This window comes from Dendrobates tinctorius, unplaced genomic scaffold (assembly GCF_039654945.1).
Source record: "Dendrobates tinctorius isolate UK_male_01 unplaced genomic scaffold, ASM3965494v1 ptg000116l, whole genome shotgun sequence".
Lineage (NCBI taxonomy): Eukaryota > Metazoa > Chordata > Amphibia > Anura > Dendrobatidae > Dendrobates > Dendrobates tinctorius.
Window position 1 is genome coordinate 22,599,934 of NW_027361784.1, and position 17,092 is coordinate 22,617,025.

The 17,092-nt window shown below is 40.2% G+C and overlaps 1 protein-coding gene across 5 annotated transcripts in view; it reads left to right on the top strand.

The window, feature by feature from the left end:
• Window positions 1-17,092, top strand: part of COL14A1 (collagen type XIV alpha 1 chain) — a 166,334-nt gene that overhangs the window by 87,188 nt on the left and 62,054 nt on the right. For 4 of the 5 annotated variants that reach the window (XM_073590265.1, XM_073590268.1, XM_073590266.1 and 1 more), the window contains exons 11-20: window positions 17-146; window positions 3,323-3,468; window positions 3,768-3,897; window positions 4,206-4,345; window positions 5,869-5,995; window positions 6,615-6,754; window positions 7,512-7,644; window positions 9,403-9,450; window positions 12,943-13,082; window positions 15,174-15,303. In XM_073590265.1, coding sequence (XP_073446366.1) covers window positions 17-146; window positions 3,323-3,468; window positions 3,768-3,897; window positions 4,206-4,345; window positions 5,869-5,995; window positions 6,615-6,754; window positions 7,512-7,644; window positions 9,403-9,450; window positions 12,943-13,082; window positions 15,174-15,303 — 1,264 coding nt within the window. Of the gene's footprint in view, window positions 1-16; window positions 147-3,322; window positions 3,469-3,767; window positions 3,898-4,205; window positions 4,346-5,720; window positions 5,788-5,868; window positions 5,996-6,614; window positions 6,755-7,511; window positions 7,645-9,402; window positions 9,451-12,942; window positions 13,083-15,173; window positions 15,304-17,092 lie in introns of those variants that run through there. The other variant, XM_073590269.1, reaches the window with a different exon arrangement.

A 17,092-nucleotide genomic window follows, 5' to 3' on the forward strand; every position in this document is an offset into this window, starting at 1 on the left:
CGTGTTGGCTTTGCAGGTTATAGTAGATGGCCGCGTGTCCACCACCGTGCTCAAGAACTTGATGTCTCTGACAGAATATCAAATAGCCGTATTTGCTGTGTACTCAAGGAGCAATTCGGAAGGACTGCGCGGTGCTGAAACCACGTGTGAGTAACTTCTATCCTTCTGCATAGAAAAATAGTTTTACTCAGTACTGTGATGGGTGATCCAGATAAGCAGGGAATAATCCAGTAAATCATGCATTTAGAAAAGTAAGATATTGGCGTAATGTGTTCGAACTATTGTAAATAGGGTTATCAGGTGATTTACAAAAAGCAACAGCAAGATCCATAAAAATCCAGTCTGTATGATAGAAAAGCCATACTAAATGTCATTCAGTTACTGTAAAAGGTTCCTCTAACCTCACTCAACGTGACCTATGTGATCAACAGATTTGCAAATAGCGTGATCTCTAGGTTATGTTGTCTTGCCCCAGAAAAATCACCCCAAATTACTGGTCACAAGATGTCTCCCTTCTGTGTAATGTGCTGTCTACTGAGCAACAACAGAAGAGAATAAAGTATATGTGCCATTTAAAAAAATACCTTTTATTAAATAGAATAAATTAAAACATAATTTTAATTTAAATATTCTCAAAGGCTGCAATGCCAGTTATAATGAAAGGGAGGACTACAAAATATATAACATGATGTTACCAAAAGAGTACCAGATAAATGCTGAGTAGAACCATGCTACTAACAGGTAAAGTGCATAACAAGTAAGGTGCTGCTCTAAGGTGCATGAGAAATGTCAGGAAAAAGCACAGTTAACACTTTGGCGACTCAGTTGCAATGTAGTTGCTCCCGCCGCCCCAACGCACGTTTCATGGAGTCACTTCCTCAGGAGGCGTGTCTGGTGTTGCTAAATGTGATATTTTGAGTTGTGCACCATAATTTATATTTAGGTGTTTTTTGTTATCAATGTGCTTTCTACTGCCTGATGTCAAGTGTAGTCTGTCGGGTGGGGATGGGCCTTTGTCCCTCTACAAATACTAATGGTGGGTCTTTGTCTCTCTACGAGAAGAGGGGGAAGAGCTTTGTCTCTCTATGAGAAGCAGGGATGGGTCTTTGTCTCTCTTCAAGAAGTGATGGTGGGTTTTTGTTTCTCTAGAAAAAGTAGGGGTGGCTGTTGTCTGTCTTCAAGAAGTAATGGTGGGTCTCTGTTTCTCTACAAGAAGATGGGGTGGGTCTTTGTCTCTATATAAGACGTTATTGTGGGTTTCAGTTTCTCTACAAGAATTTGGGGTGCGTCTTTGGTCTATATAAGAAGTAATGGTGGGTCTCTGTTACTCTTTAAGAAGTTGGGGCGGGTCTTTGTCTCTGTACAAGATGTGGGGGAAGAGCTTTGTCTTTCTACAAGAAGTAGGGGCAGGTCGTTGTCTTTTTACAGAAAGTAAGGGTGGGTCTTTGTCTCTCCACCGGAAATCGGGGTGGGTCTTTTTTTTCTCTACAGGAAGTGATGGTGAGTCTTTGTCTCTGTGCTCCTGCACTTTTCTATCAAACTGCAATACCGCAGAACAGAAAGGTGGGATTTCATTTTGGGGCAAGACATTTAACAGTGATATGTGCAATGCATGCTGGGAAGTGTAGGGAAAGGAAGTTCCTACACTTTTGGTGATGGAAGAATGCTGAAGAAGAGGAACCACCCAAAAAAATAAGTAGTGTCAAGTTACAGAGAATGAGAATCTGCACAGCTCCTGGACATGTTAGACTGATATGTGCACTAAAAACAGTTTTAACTTGTGGGGTATGAGGACAGTGACACCGTGCATTTCTCCAATTTTTATGTGAAAGCACAGGTATGCATTAAAGGGTATCTGTCAGTTGGATCAGCCCTCCTAAGCCGTTTTTATGGGCATGTAGGTCATAGAAAGTTGAATAAAATTACACTTTGGTATCTGTGATCTGATGTCTTATTCCAGATACTGTAAATCCATGGGTTTTTTTACATGTAAATGAGCTGTGAAGATCTATGGGCTGGACATAGATCTCCCCGAGAATCTGCCTCCAGAGCTTATTTAAATCAAAAGGGGGTTACCAGTGTGAGACATGTAATGACTGACCGTCTGCTCTCTTGATCTACATAGCAGAAAAAGAAAAGGAGAACAAAAGCAACCAAGACCATCGGGTGATACACTTTTAGCTACAAAGGAAAGTAAAAGGAAGTTGCTCACCTGAACAGGTTGTGTGCAGGTGTATCTCCAATAAACACCTGGAGATGTTAGTGTGAGGAGAGGGGAAGGAGAGGACACTACGATGTGGACTAATAATAGGATTGCAAAGGGGATAGCGAAAAAAAAAATAAAAATAATATAATATAAGGAAAAAAAGAAAGTCAAGCGAGCAAGTGGAAAGAAACAAATAAAAGCAACAAAGAAATGAGGTGAAAAAAGAAAGGAGTAGATTGGTAAATTGGAGGAGTGTTGGGCGAGGATCGAACCCTACAGCATAAGGAAAACAAAGGGAGAAGAGGGTGAAAGTATTGATTGAGCTATTGAGAGGAAGAGAAGTAAAAGACAACTGGAGAGTGGGGATAAGAAGTAAAAGAACATACCGCAGAGGCAGGGATAAGGGAAGAGGGAACCAATGCTAATTGTTGTAGAGAAAGAAAGCGTGGAGTGCAAGAAGTTAGTGCGAGAGGCAAGGAAAGTGGTAAAACAGGTAATGAGAATGGAAGACATATGGAGCCATTTAGGCCAATGGCCGCAGTGGATATTTGGACAATGTAATGTAGTAGAGAGGATTAATATGAAAATGATCTAAAATATTGAAACATAGAAAGAATATTAAAAATAAAAAAAACTAACAAATAAAAGTAATAATAAAGTCATAAAAATCTTAAGTGGAAGTGGAAAGGTGGATTTTTTATTCGGGGAGAGATGTTGATTCTGATCTACATGTCTCACATTGGTATCGCCCCCTTTAATTTAAAATACACTCTTGAGGGAGATTCTGAGGAAGATCTCTGTCGGGTTCATAGATCTTAACAGCTCATTAGCATATTAAGAAAAATATGGATTTCTCTGGAATAAGACATCAGATCGCAGATATCAAGGTATCACTTTGTTCCACTTTCTGTGACTTACATGCCCATATAGACGGCTTAGGAGGGTTCATCTTACTGTCAGATGTCCTTTAAAAGCTGCCTTATTAGAGACCTTATATGAACTACTCAGATTGAATCTCTCAGGCCCAGATATGTCAAAATCAGTCAGAAAAAAACTGTGCACCTTATTACTTCTAGTTCCATTGATGTATTGCTACTCTACATTTTTCCTTTTCAGTGGCATTGCCCATGGCCTCTGATCTTGAACTGTATGACGTCACTCACCGAAGTATGAGGGCAAAATGGGTTGGCGTAGCAGGTGCAACTGGGTATATGATCCTCTATGCTCCTCTCACCGAAGGATTGACTGCAGATGAAAAAGAGGTAAATTCAAATGGCACAACTAAATATTTCAGATGGTTAATAGGTTCTGACTGTACATTATGTAGAAGATCTCTTTGTTGTGCACGGCCATGTACTCTAGTATTCTAGTACTCTAGTACTGGTATTTTAACCCAAACCTGGGCAAAGTGCAGACCAGGAGTCAGGACAGCCAAATGCCTGAAAATAGTGGCGTACCACACAACACATCTCAGTTTCCGCCTTCATCTGCATGCTCTGGAATGACGGTGTTGGAGAGTAGCCGAAGCTGTTGGTGATAATAACCACTTTACTTATTCCAGATGAAAGTTTCCAGTTCAGTGACAGATGTTGAGTTGGACGGATTGACTCCCAGTACGGAATACACAGTCACAGTCTACGCTATGTTTGGAGAAGAAGCCAGCGATCCACTCACCGGACAAGAAACCACATGTAAGATGTTCATATTCAGAACGAAAGGGGTAAAAGAAGTGGGTCCATATATAAAGTGGTAAATGTGCCATATTTAAAGTAAATTTTTAATATTTTTTTTAATAAAATGGTATAAAACACCAATAGTTTAGTTATGGACCTATTTATCCCATCTCAGATGTTTATGACCTATGCATAGGATGCATAAATATCTGATGTGGAACCCACTTCTGGGACCCATACATATCTCAAAAATGAGGGCCTGTCTCAGAATGCCAGGACTGGAGAGAAGGCAGATGGATCATACTCAATGTTTTATGTTTCCACAGTACCACTGACCCCACCTAGAAACCTCCGGTTTTCTAATATTGGTCACAGCACTGCCACGGTCTCTTGGGACCACTCCCATAAGAATGTAAATGGATATCGTATCATGTATGTGAAGACCGGAGGAGCTGATATCAATGATGTAAGTCAATTTTTCATCTCGAAATATATGAAAAAATACCTCTATGTACAATGGGGCAGTTTACAGTATCTTAAAAAGTGTGGACTTAGACTATATTATTATTAATGGCCTTCAGCTCGATCTCGAGCCTTGGCGACTTGATGGATGAACGATCTGTGGGAAGATCGATCTTGTGCAAGCAATGATAGGTCCACCTGGGTCTTTTCCACCGTTAGCTTGATAGTATCAAGCCATCAGTATGAAACTTAGACGAGACAGTCTTAAAATTCACCAGATGGCTGGGGCTGGTTTATAAATTTAGTGCATGGTTAAACGGCCTAGTCTACGTTTTTTGGCTCTTAGCTCTTCTATCTTGCCCCAATAGTTATTAACACGTCACCAGCTCCTCTCATACTCCAACGTATACCAATGTTCCTCCAGAATTGTTATCCCTCTGTCTTTTACTCATGAATGTCATCATTTTTGTGTTTGTTACTTTTCCAAGTGAGCGAAATCAATAATTATTTTACATATCAGATCTGATGACCATTAGAAGAGTCATTTGGTTTTCTCCAAAATTACATCACGTATCAGGAAGGAGTGAAACCGTAATAAATTGGAGCGTACTCGGATGACCCATGGACGGCAACCGCGTGCTGATTATTTCTTTCACCAACTTTTATTAATGACTCAGATCCACTAAAAAACACGGACATGTGAATATCCCCATAGACTACGATGGGTGTGAAAACATGGATAAAACACATATGTGAAAAACAGATGACTGAACGCGGCCTTACGCTCTACAGCCAATCAGAATGATGCTAACATTTTCTCCAACTCTCATTGGTTACCTTAGAGATCTTCCCGAATCTTATCACAATTCTCTTTGGCTCAGATTCATTATTGCATTTTTCACCTGTTTTCTGTTTTGTTTTTGGTATCTTTCACTCGTTTTTTCATTTTTCGATTAATTCTTTTCGTAGTTTGCGCCTTTCTTAAAGTCTAATTTTATATGTGTTCTCCTATTCTTTCTTCTGTTTGCAAATGTGGGCAGAATTTGGGATTTCCAAATATTTTCACCTAATTCATCAATTGTGACTTTTTCAAATTTGGCAATACTTGGTGCAACTGTACTCCAGTTTAAAAAAAAAAAGGTTAATGATGGGAAAAAAGTAAATTTTTTACGCCACGAAAAATTCATGAAACACATGCGCCATTTTAATGAATCAGTAAATACCATGAGATAAAAGAGAAAACTGAGTTTGAAAAAAACGCGAAAGATGAATCGGGGCATTTATTTCTAATTTTTTTTATATATGTTTGCCCAATTTTTGAGTGTTTTACTAACCATTATCTTCCTGATCTTCCATTTTCTATCTATTCTCTTCACTAGTCCCTCCTTACCCATCCAAACTTTCTGCTGTCAGAGGGCCCTTCCGTCTTGTTGGGTTATACGCCAGGTATTGACAATGTGTAGACTGTTAATGACGATGTGTAGACTTTCCCGGGTAAAATATAATAGAAATCCATTTATTTGACAGGTGGAAGTCGGGAAAGTTGCAACCGTTGACTTAAAGAAGTTATCCTCACTGACTGAGTACACGGTGGCTGTCTTCTCTGTTTTTGACGAAGGCCAATCTGAGCCCCTCACTGGCACTTTTACTACAAGTAAGTCTAGAATAGGATGATTGGACCTGGACTCATAGAGTATGTCGGCCAAGGGTGTACATACAAAATAGTCCTCCCCGGGACCATAGAGAATAGGTACCTGGCTCAAGTTGGGCCTACATCCCTTCTAATTGAATGGTATGAATCTGTATAGTTCTTACATGGTCCTCTTTAATAGTCTTGTTCAACTGGTTTAGAAATCACATTTTTATGCTGCCTATGATGGATGCCTTTGAGGAAAGACTATAGTTGATAGTATCGGGAATAGGTGCTGTCAGCAGAACAGCCACTGAAGACGACGTCATAATTGTCAGCGAAGAATGGTTTCGGTATCCGAAGTAAGGCATCATACCCTAAATCAGTCTTTGAGGATGTTGAAATCTGTCTGTAGAAACAAATTTCCTAAAAAAACATTGTGTGAATGTAGCCTGAGTGTTCAGTTTCCCTGCAGCACCTCCGCAGGGGAAATTAAGTATTACACAGCGCTCATTCAAATGAATGGGTTGTGTGTGTAATACAGGACAAGAAAGTTCCTCCAGTCCTCCCTTCTCCATTTCTAATCTGCTGATGACTCATGTATCATTATAACATTATAAGACTTGGACATTTCTACATTCAGAGCCGGTCCCTTCTCCTCGGGATCTCAATGTGAGAGATATCACCACACACAGTTTTAGAGCTTACTGGACACGATTCGCTCCAGATATCGCCATGTACAGACTGACATGGACGCCCCGCACTGGTGGTGCCACTCAGGAGGTAAATGTCCTTTTTATCCCATAACATAATTTTGGGTGATTTGTTCTGAGAGCAGTCCATGAAAATCATATATGTATATATGTCCTGGGAGGTATCTCTATCTCTTCTTCTTTTTTTCCCATCCAATGTTAGAAGGGGCTGGTTGCTCCTCCTTTCTGTAGACATCGGGCACTTTTCTTCCAGAGTCTTGAATGTAGTCGATCGGCGCTCATTACTGGCCTGAAATCGGCTGGTGTAAATGGCTCATATCCTATTGGCAAATTAGTATTTGCTTTCTAATTTTATTTTTCCTTTAAAGGGGTTTTAATGACTTTTTTTTTTTACTTAAATACATGTATTATTGGCTAAAATTCATTTTTGTACTTGGGTTTAATGAAAAATTTTGCACCGTTTGCCTTCTACAACCTTTGTGATGCGCCGTTTAATGCAGGCTTTAGAATGAGAATATGGCAATGAGCGCATTCTGACTGACCAATGGGAACATTTGTAACTCTTTAAGCTCCTCCCAGAAGATTTATGACCACAGATCACATCTTGTGCACGAAACAGATAGGCTGTAAGAGCCAAATAGTACAAAATTTTTAATGAAACCCAATTGCAAAAATTATTTTTAACCCGAAATACATGCACTTAAGCAAATAATAAAAAATATCCGCATATATGGACAACCCCTTTAAGTAAAGAAAAAATGAAAACTTTTGATATTTTGAACTAATAGAAAGCAAGTTTTATTCATTCTCATCAACACTTTCCATAGGCTCTTGTAAAGGGAGACATCTCCTCCTATCTTATGGATGGCCTAACTCACAGCACAGAATATGAAGTTACCCTTTCCGCCATATTTGCTGATGAAACAGAAAGTGATTCCCTATCGGCTTTGGCTACAACGCGTAAGAAATCGCTACTTCTGTAAATGAAAAAGTCTTAATTTTGTAATTAGAAATTACCTAATATGTTCTTTATAATGGGCGGAAGGGGCAGATGTTGGGGGCAAAAAAGTCCCACGGTTCCCCTGAATGTCATATTCTGCGGACAGATTCCTATTAACTTCCTTGCTCTTTGTTCTTGTAGTCAGGGCCAGAAAAGGTCTGTAGAAGGTCTTATGCTTGTAATTGAAATCTTCTAATGTTAGGAAAATCCTAGGTCAAGGCAACTAAGCTAAGGTGGCAACACCTTATTTATAATGCTATCATACTGCGCTAAAGTGCCTCAGTAATATAACCATACAGCCCTTAAAGAGGGAGTGTCACCAGATCAAGAGTGGAAATTTTTTGCCCTTATAATATTCCAGCTGATCCCCAAATATTCCATTTTTTTGTATTTTCTAAATCCGTCATACGGTTCCAGAGATATGGGGCTTTTAGTTATGACCTATTTTAGCGGTTCTTTAACAAGGGGGCGTGGCTCACAGAATTCTATGGGGGCGTGTCTTACATTATTACCCTGTGAGTTGCGCTCCTTGGTAAAGAATATGAGTACATAAAAAGGCTCATGTCTCTGGAACCGTATGGCGGATTTTAAAAAAACAAAAATGGGAATACTGAGTGGAACAGCAGGATTAAAATAACAATAAAAACTGGCCACTTTTGACCTGGTGACAGGTCCTCCTTAAAGGATACCATGGTCCTAGAAAACAGAAGAACTGACCTTATTATAGTTCATCAGTATTAAATCGTTGGGGGTCTGAATCTTGGCACCTTATACCGTAATTTGATTGACTATCCTGATTTCTTATTTCTTTTGGACCTTTTTTGTCTATTTTCTGTCATTTTAACAGAATATTCTGCTTTTTTTGCTCTCAAAAGAGGCTTTTTTGATTTTGTGCAACATTTATGAACCACGTATGCTTTTTGAAGAAGCAAAAAACTCAACAAATGCAGTAAGACACCAAAAAAGGAAATTGACTTAAAAAAAACACATCAGCGATGAATCGGGCCCTCTTTCATTGTTTACCAGGCACAGAGCCACACTCACTTCATTAAGAATGAGTGATCTGTTCTCTTCGCAGATCGGTGAAGTTCCAGGTATCAGAATCCTCCAAAGATCCGACAGTGATGGCCTCTCCTGAGGATAGGAAATCAATTTTGTAGACTCAGAACTTTTTAAAGTAAACCTGTAACCAAATCAAAAGTGGCCATTGTTTGCTCTTATTTTATTCCCACTGCTCCTTTATTTTGTTTTTCTTAAATCCACCATATGGTTCAAGAGATATAGGCCTTTTTATTTAGTGCTAATTATTATGGTCTTCATCCTGGTGGGCGGTGCTCACGGGTAATTAAGACACGCCCACCAGAAAAACCTACAGTGAGCCACACCCCCTTAGAAAACCCGTAAAAATTAGCAGTAAGTAAAAAGGCCAATATCTTTGGAACCGTATGGCAGATTTAAAAAAAAAAACAAAACCCCGAATACTCAGGGGAGTAGCGGGAATAAAATAAGAGGAAAAACTGGACACTTATGACCTAATGACAGGTCCTCCTTAAAGACAGTGTCATACAGCGATCACATAATATAACCGTCACATAGTAAATACATAATAGTCCAATACAGTGCCAAAATGATATAATGTAAGAATTTTTTTTTATATTTGTATTTACTACTTAATACTTAGAGATGTATATAAATATCACACGGGCTTCTACTTTCAGTGACGAGAACTACAACTACTCCAACTACCGCAAGACCTACAACACCAGGTATGTGGAATTTAATGATTATTACCGTCTCTTTTTTTTGCTAGCCCTGTAAACTTCTACCTTTCATTGGGATAAGAAATCTGAAATTTGAAGAGGTTAATTCCACGTTATGTGAGTAGATGGGGCGCCAATCCCCTTCCAATGTGATCAATGCATATCAGACGGCAGCGATATATATACCGTAAATGGTGTAGTATAGCGTTTAAAAGGTTTTATGTAATTAATGCCGAATCACCGATTAATGGAAAGTTCGTTTATATACTTTGTGATTTCAAATTCACTGATTGCTGTCAATGAATGGAAATATATTCTTGCTCAAAAAGCAGCGCAAGTCTTCCCACCTGAACGTTTACTCTGTATTTGGTTATGTGCACATGTTGAGTATTTGCAGCAGTTTTTTTCTGCAGCAAAAAGTAAAGTGTTGGTCGAAAAAACTCTGTGTAAAATACTCACGTTTTTTCATGAGTTTTAACTTGCAATGTTTTCCCATTTATTTGCAAAAACCGCTTAAGGCTGTGTGCACACGTAGTTTTAGGTGCTGCGGATTTGTCCGTGCGGATTTGGGAAAATCCGCAGGTCAAAATACCTGCGATTTATCTGCGGATTGGCCTGCGGTTTTGCCCTGCAGTTTATCACCTCTACAATGGAGGAGATGGTAAACCGCAGCGGAATCCGCAGAAAGAAGTGACATGTCAATTCTTTCTGCCGATTAGAAACCGCAGCAAATCCGCGCGGAAAATTCCGCAGCATGTGCACAGCGGTTTCCATTTTACATAGAGTAAAATGGTACTGTACAACGCAGCAGATTCTGCTGCGGACCCGCAGGGCCAGAAACGCTGCGGATCCGCAGCAAGATCCGCATCGTGTGCACATAGCCTAAAGATTTGACATGCTGCAGATTTGAAAAAATCAAATTTCATGGGGAAAAAATGCAGCAAAAATGCAGCGTGTGAACAAGACCTTTCAGTGAATGGCAATGTTTCCTAATTGTACAGTACAGTGGCATGTAAAAGTTTGGGCACCCCTGGTAAAAATTACTGTTATTGTGAATAGTTATGCAAGTTGAAGATAAAATGATCTCTAAAAGGCCTAAGGTTAAGGATGACACATTTCCTTAGCATTTTAGCCAAAAATATATATTTTCATCTTTTCAATTTTAAAAATTCTAAAAAGGAAAATTTGCCTATGCGAAAGTTTTGGCACCCTGCATGGGTTAGTACCTAGTATCGCCCCCTTTTGCAAGTATCACAGCTTGTAAATGCTTTTTGTAGCCAGAGTCATTTCTTGTTCAAGGGATTTTCATCTATTTTTGCTTGGAAAATTCACCTGGTTCTTTGAGAGTCCTGGGTCGTCTTCCATCCTCTGCTGTTGTGAGGTCTAGCCACAGATTTTCAATGACGTTCAGATCAGGGGACTGTGAGGGTCATTGTAAAACCTTCAGCTTGCGCACTTTCAGGTCGTCTATTGTGGATTCTGACATGTGTGTAGGATCATTATCCATTTGTAGAAGCCATCCTCTTTTCACCTTCAGCTTTTTTACAGATGAAGTTATGCTTGCATCAAGAATTTGTGCAAATTTAATTGAATCGATTCTTCCCCCCTAATCGTGAAATTGTACCATTGACTGCAACGTAACCCCAAAGCATGATTGATCCACCCCCATGCTCAATGGTTGGTGAGATGTTCTTTTCTTGAAATTCTGTGCCCTTTTTTCTCCACACATACCTTTGATCATTGTGGCCAAAGCATTCTATTTTAACCTCATCGGTCCGTATGACTTGTTTCTAAAATGCATCAAGCTTGTTTAGATGTTCGTTTGCATACTTTTGATGCTGAATTTTATGGTGAGGACACAGGAGAGGTTTCCTTCTGATGACTTTTCTATGACGGCCATATTTGTGCAGGTGTCTCTGAACAGAAGAACAATGTACCACAACTTCAGAGTCTGACAAATGTTTCTGAAGGTCTCTTGCAATCCAGCGGGGGCTTGCCTCTCAGCCTTCCTACGAGCAGCTCTCCCTGAAATTTTGCTTAGTCTTCCAGACCTTATCTTGACCTCCACAGTTCCTTGTTAACTACTTTTCTTAATTATACTTGAACTGAGGAAAGGGCAACATGAAAACGCTTTGCTATCTTCTCATCACCTTCTCCTGCTTAGTGGGCCAACACTATTTTCATTTTCAGAGTGCTAGGCAGCTGCTTAGAAGATCCCACGGCTGCTGTTTTTTGGCACAAGGTTAGAGGAGGCTGGGTTGTTATAAAGCTGGAAAATTTACATTACCTGGCCTTTACTAATGATGACAGTGAACAAGCCATAACCCTAACAGGCTAATTACGGTCTGAAACCTTGGTCACAGTTTTCTGAGCACACACATCTCCAAAGGTGCCCAAACATTTGCATAAGACCATTTATATTTTTGTAAATTTTAAAATGTAAAAAATGACAATTTTTTTTTGCCTAAATACAAAGGAAATTTGTCATCTGTAACTTTAGCCCTCTTAGAGATCATTTTATCTTCAACTTGCTTAACTATTTACACTAACAGTAGTTTTGACCAGGGGTGCCCAAACTTTTACATGTCATTTTATATGTTGATCTGAATTTCTGATCTGTTTATTTAGCATTCTGAGGCTAGTTTTACACTAGCGTTTATTCGACGCAGCGCACGGCGCCGCTAAGCCCCGCTCCCTGCCGGCTCCCTGCCCGCCCCATCCGGTCATCGCCGCCTACTATCGCACATGGACGCTTGCGATCTGCGCACCTTATCTTTAGCATAGGGTGCGCAGATCGTGCGCTAGTAGGATTTTGGCGTGCGCTGTGCACCTTTGAAGGTGCGCCGTGCGCGCCGAAATGCAACATGCTGCGTTCGGCGCGCACGGGCGCACCTTCAAAAGTGCGCAGCGCACGCCAAAATACTACTAGCGCACGATCTGCACACCTTATGCTAAAAATAGAGTGCGCAGATCGCAAGCGTCCATGTGCGATAGTAGGCGGCGATGATCGGATGGGGCGGGCAGGGAGCTGGCAGGGGGCGGGGCTTAGCGGCGCCGTGCGCTGCGTCGAATAAACGCTAGTGTGAAACTAGCCTAAGCTTTAATATTACTTAAATGGGTTATCCATGACGATATAATTTTGGTTATCGGCTTAAGAACTAACAGGCAGGTAGTTGCTAACTACCTGCCTGTTGTGCCTGGCGCTGATTTGTGCCGGCACACAGTGGTCACCGATGACCCCTACTGGCCATTGAGTGACTTCCGCTAATATCACATCAACAGAGCAGCGGCTGTCGTGCTGATTGACAGCCGGCTACCTGCGGCCTAACTGAGCCCTGGAGCCTAAGGGGACCCAAAAGGTTCCTTTAGGCCATATGAAAAGACCAGTATCGTCAAAGACCCATGATAGTTGGGGGCCATCCTGTTGGTGATTTTGCATTGATGCCCAGGATTTTCACGTTACACAGCACTGATAGTTATACGTTATTATCCTTGCAGTGGTCCGTTTAGGTATCAGAAACCTTCTAGTAGACGACGAGACCACATCCAGCCTACGCGTGTCATGGCAGATGACGGACGGCAATATTCGCCAATATCTGGTATCCTACGTCACGGCATATGGAGATCGGGAAGAAGTGGTAAGACGTGCAATTAAAATATGTAGATTAATATAACGGGAATATATCAAGTCAGTTTTTCTAGTGGCTGCGATCTGCGTTACTGTTATAGCCACTAAATTTAACGAAAAGTCGCCCAAGGGTTGATAAATTCCGCGCATCTTTAAGATATAGCGCTTCTTTGTACTGCTGTTTTTACACTGTCTCTTTTTTAAAGTCTATTTTATATCTGTTTGCTTGGTTTGTTTTTTCTCATGTTCATCATTGTAGGTTTGTTTTTTTTTCAGATATTTTCGGATGCAGCATTTTTGCCCTGAAATATACTTCATCCCCTCTCTGAAGTGATTTTTATGTATGCCTACAAATTTTTGCTCAAATTTTCAGACGTTTTACAGAACATGCAAGTAAAAAAATTTGCTTTATTTTGCACAAAATTCATGAACCACAGGTGCCGATTTGAAGAATTTGTTGCAAAAAAAGTCAATAAATACTGAAAAAAAAGCAAAAAAAAAAAAACCGATTTAATGGCCCCGATTCATTATTCTTTTTGTCTCCTTCTTTTCTCTTGTGGTATTGATTGTCCATTTTGTGCACATATTTTTTTTCAAAATGGTGCACACATTTCTTGAATTTTCCCCAAAGTAAAAAAAATCATCTTCATTTTTTTGTTTTTAATCTTGTTTTCCTTTTTTTTTTTTTTAGTTGCAAAAAGTTGTATATTTTGGAAAAGGGCGAAAAACTTGCACACAAAAATAAATTCTCACATACATAAAATCACTCTGGTAGGAGGCCTGGAGAACATTTTGCAGAAATGTTCAAACTTTTAAAAAAAAAAACAAAAACGCAAAATCATGAATTAGATGAAAACTTCTGGAAAACCTAAATCCTGTCCACAATGGCAAACTAAAAAAAAAAAAAAAAATAGATGAACAAATAAATTAATTAGTTTAAAAAATGGACAAATAAAAAGATGAATATTGAGCAAATATTAACAGGGGAAAATACACAAAAATAGACCAAAAAAAAGGCATAAAAACTGTGATGAATCAGCCTCTATGTATTCAAATAGCAAACATTCATTGGATTTTCTGCCTGTATTACTATGCCGGGGTAGTCCATGAGATGTAAAGAAGTTTCATGCACTGGCTGGCAGTGTAAATTATTATTACTTATTATTATAGCGCCATTTATTCCATGGTGCTTAAATTGTCAAGAGGTGCAGGTTTATATCCGCAGCTCGTGAATATATGCTGTGGATGTCACCATTTGCACATAGCACTGCGGATATTGCTATAGGACCCCCACAATAAAGACGTTGGGTGGGAACGTAGCCTAAAGTGGCTTTAGACATGATAATGACTAATAGGACGCAAAGATTATCGTTACATGTGTCCTACTGATCTCGTCCCAAGTAGACAACTCATATGTGTGTACTCATGACCTTCCTTCTATTATCCAGAGTGGTGAGCCATTACAAAGCCCATTTATTTTGATGGTCACCATGCAATACCACAATTCCCCTGTTGTGGTCACTGTAGTGAAAATGCGCAGTTACTTGCAGCTTCAGGCTTTACTTGACAGATCAATGGATCGCCACACACACTTCTTGCTTTGTGCAAATTGATTTGCAGGAACTCATCCCATCAGCTACATCAGTTATCGGTGGCCACTAGACAGGAGCCTAGAGAACCTCCACCCACCCCCCAACATCCGAGGCTCCTCTTTTGATATGCCAAACTGGCGCAAGATCAAATGAACGTCATGCCAAATGAGGATGTTTCGCCATGCTGGCTAATCAAAAGAGAAGCCATGGATGCCAGGCGGTAAGAGCCAATTCTCAGGGCTCCCGTCCAGCTGCCACATACTACTGCCGTGGCTTCATACGTGGTCCTGTGAATTGTTTCGCAAAAACTCTAGATCCAAATTGGTGATGGAATCCTACAAGTATTTAGTCCATTTTCATGTAGAAACCACATTTCAACAAATATGTGAAGTTTGGATCAGTAACATTTAATTCCATCTTTAGCCACGCAGAGCCAATACGATAGGTGTGCCTTATGCTACACAATGCTGTTTTGTTGTATTTGTGACTTCATGTCTCGTCTTCTGCAGAAAGTCGTATCCGGAAGGGAAAACGAAGTCGTGCTGCCGTCTTTGCTGTCTGACACTGAATATAGAGTCACGGTCACCCCTGTGTATTTCAATGGAGAAGGGATTGCCGTGTCATCGTCTGGGAAAACATGTATGTTTTAGTATATAGAATTATTACTTTATGCCTATTATATATATTTATACAGTCTATCAAAGACAATTGGAAGGCAGCAGTGAGGAGGTTGCAGGGCAGGCCTGTCTGGGGTCGTTAGCTGGAAATGACAGCGCCCTTATTCTGTATAGTCATAGCGCGCGCCCGTGCCCCGGATATGTAGCGCGGGAGTGAGGAAAGCCTTATAGCCAGTAGAAGGGGATGGAGGTCCCATGGATCACCTGAGGATTACGTTATATCCTGACTACATCAGTTATGGTGTCCACCACCTCTGTGAAGCTTTTGTGTTCCTGTTGTCAAGCGCTGAACTTCAGAAAGGTTGCCTACGGGTGTATTTCACTATGATACCAGATAAAAAAAGCGCACCCTGAATGCCAGAAAGAATAAACCTAAGCCATTGCCTGTAAAAAAAAAAAAAACTTTCTGTGCATATGTACAGTTTTCTGATCATTTTTTTTAAACTCCTTTGAGTTTACAAAGACCCCAAACGGTTAAAAGAAGCTACAAGTCCATTTTTCAGGTGTCTTCCATTCTGACGGCTCAAAATGCATCCAAAAGATGTCCAGACTAGAGATGGGCGAACCCCAACAGTAAAGTTCAGGGTCCGTACTGAACACCTACTGCTCGGACACGGACCCCGAACACGGACTTCTCCAGGAAGTCCATGTTACTGTTCGGGTAAAAAACCTCACGTTACATCACTGAGGTCAGTGAGTTCACCGTGAGAAATTTCACAATGTGAACTGCTGTGAACTCACTGAGCTCAGCTCTGCACTGTTATTAGCAATCAAACAAATTGCTGTCCAGAGGTCAGCGTAGGGTAAACATATAATAAATCACAAATTGCCAAAAGCAAAAAACCCTAAGGACCATAAAATTTAGCTTTTGGAAAATATTAAAACCGCATTGGTCAGCATATCTTAGTGGACACTAACGTATTATTTATTAGACTCATGTCTTTAAGGTGCTAACAGTCCCTAGATTTCATTTCATTCAGGGGCATGGGATAAGGTGCGGCCGATACCTATATTCTGTTGAAATTCCACACCATTGATTCACTGACTGTGCTATTAAAAAATTGCTCCTGAGCCTCCCCAATATGTTTCACTAGTTAGACTGGCGTCATCAGGGGATTGAGGCTGTACAGCGTGGGAACTGCAGATCTCTGACCGGCACCAATGATCTTACTGACGATCAGAGGCAGTGTTTGCCGTGTGGTCATGAAGATGACAGCATGGCAAACAATGAATGTTGTGACCCCCCTATTCATGTGAATGGGGTCCAGGTTTGGGTACTGTAGTGGTACCCGAACCAAGCTTTTTTTAACTGTTTGGCCGAACTTGCTGGACTTTAACATCCATAGGTTTTTTCATTGTTGAGTAGAGAGTAAAAAAAAGTGTTCAGAAAATGTCAATAAAAAGATGTCCCAAAAAGGCTGAAAAAATCCCCAAAAGAGAAAACTTTGGTGGTCAACAAATGTCGAAAAAGCACTTAGGAAACAAAAAAAGAATGTTAAAAAAGATACTTCAAGAAAGAAAAAAAATTGTTGGCATTTCCTGAAACGTCTTTCTATTAAAAAACTTGGCAGGTTCGCTCTCTTGAAAAAGATGTCATGTGCACATACCGATAGGTTAAGTTCACATGAAGTTTTTTAAATTGCTCAGAAATAAAGAGTTTTTCAAGGAGAAAGTACTATGGGAAACACTCTTTTTTTTGGCAGTTTTTAAAGAGTTTTTCTTTAATACTTACACTTTATATCACAGCAGCC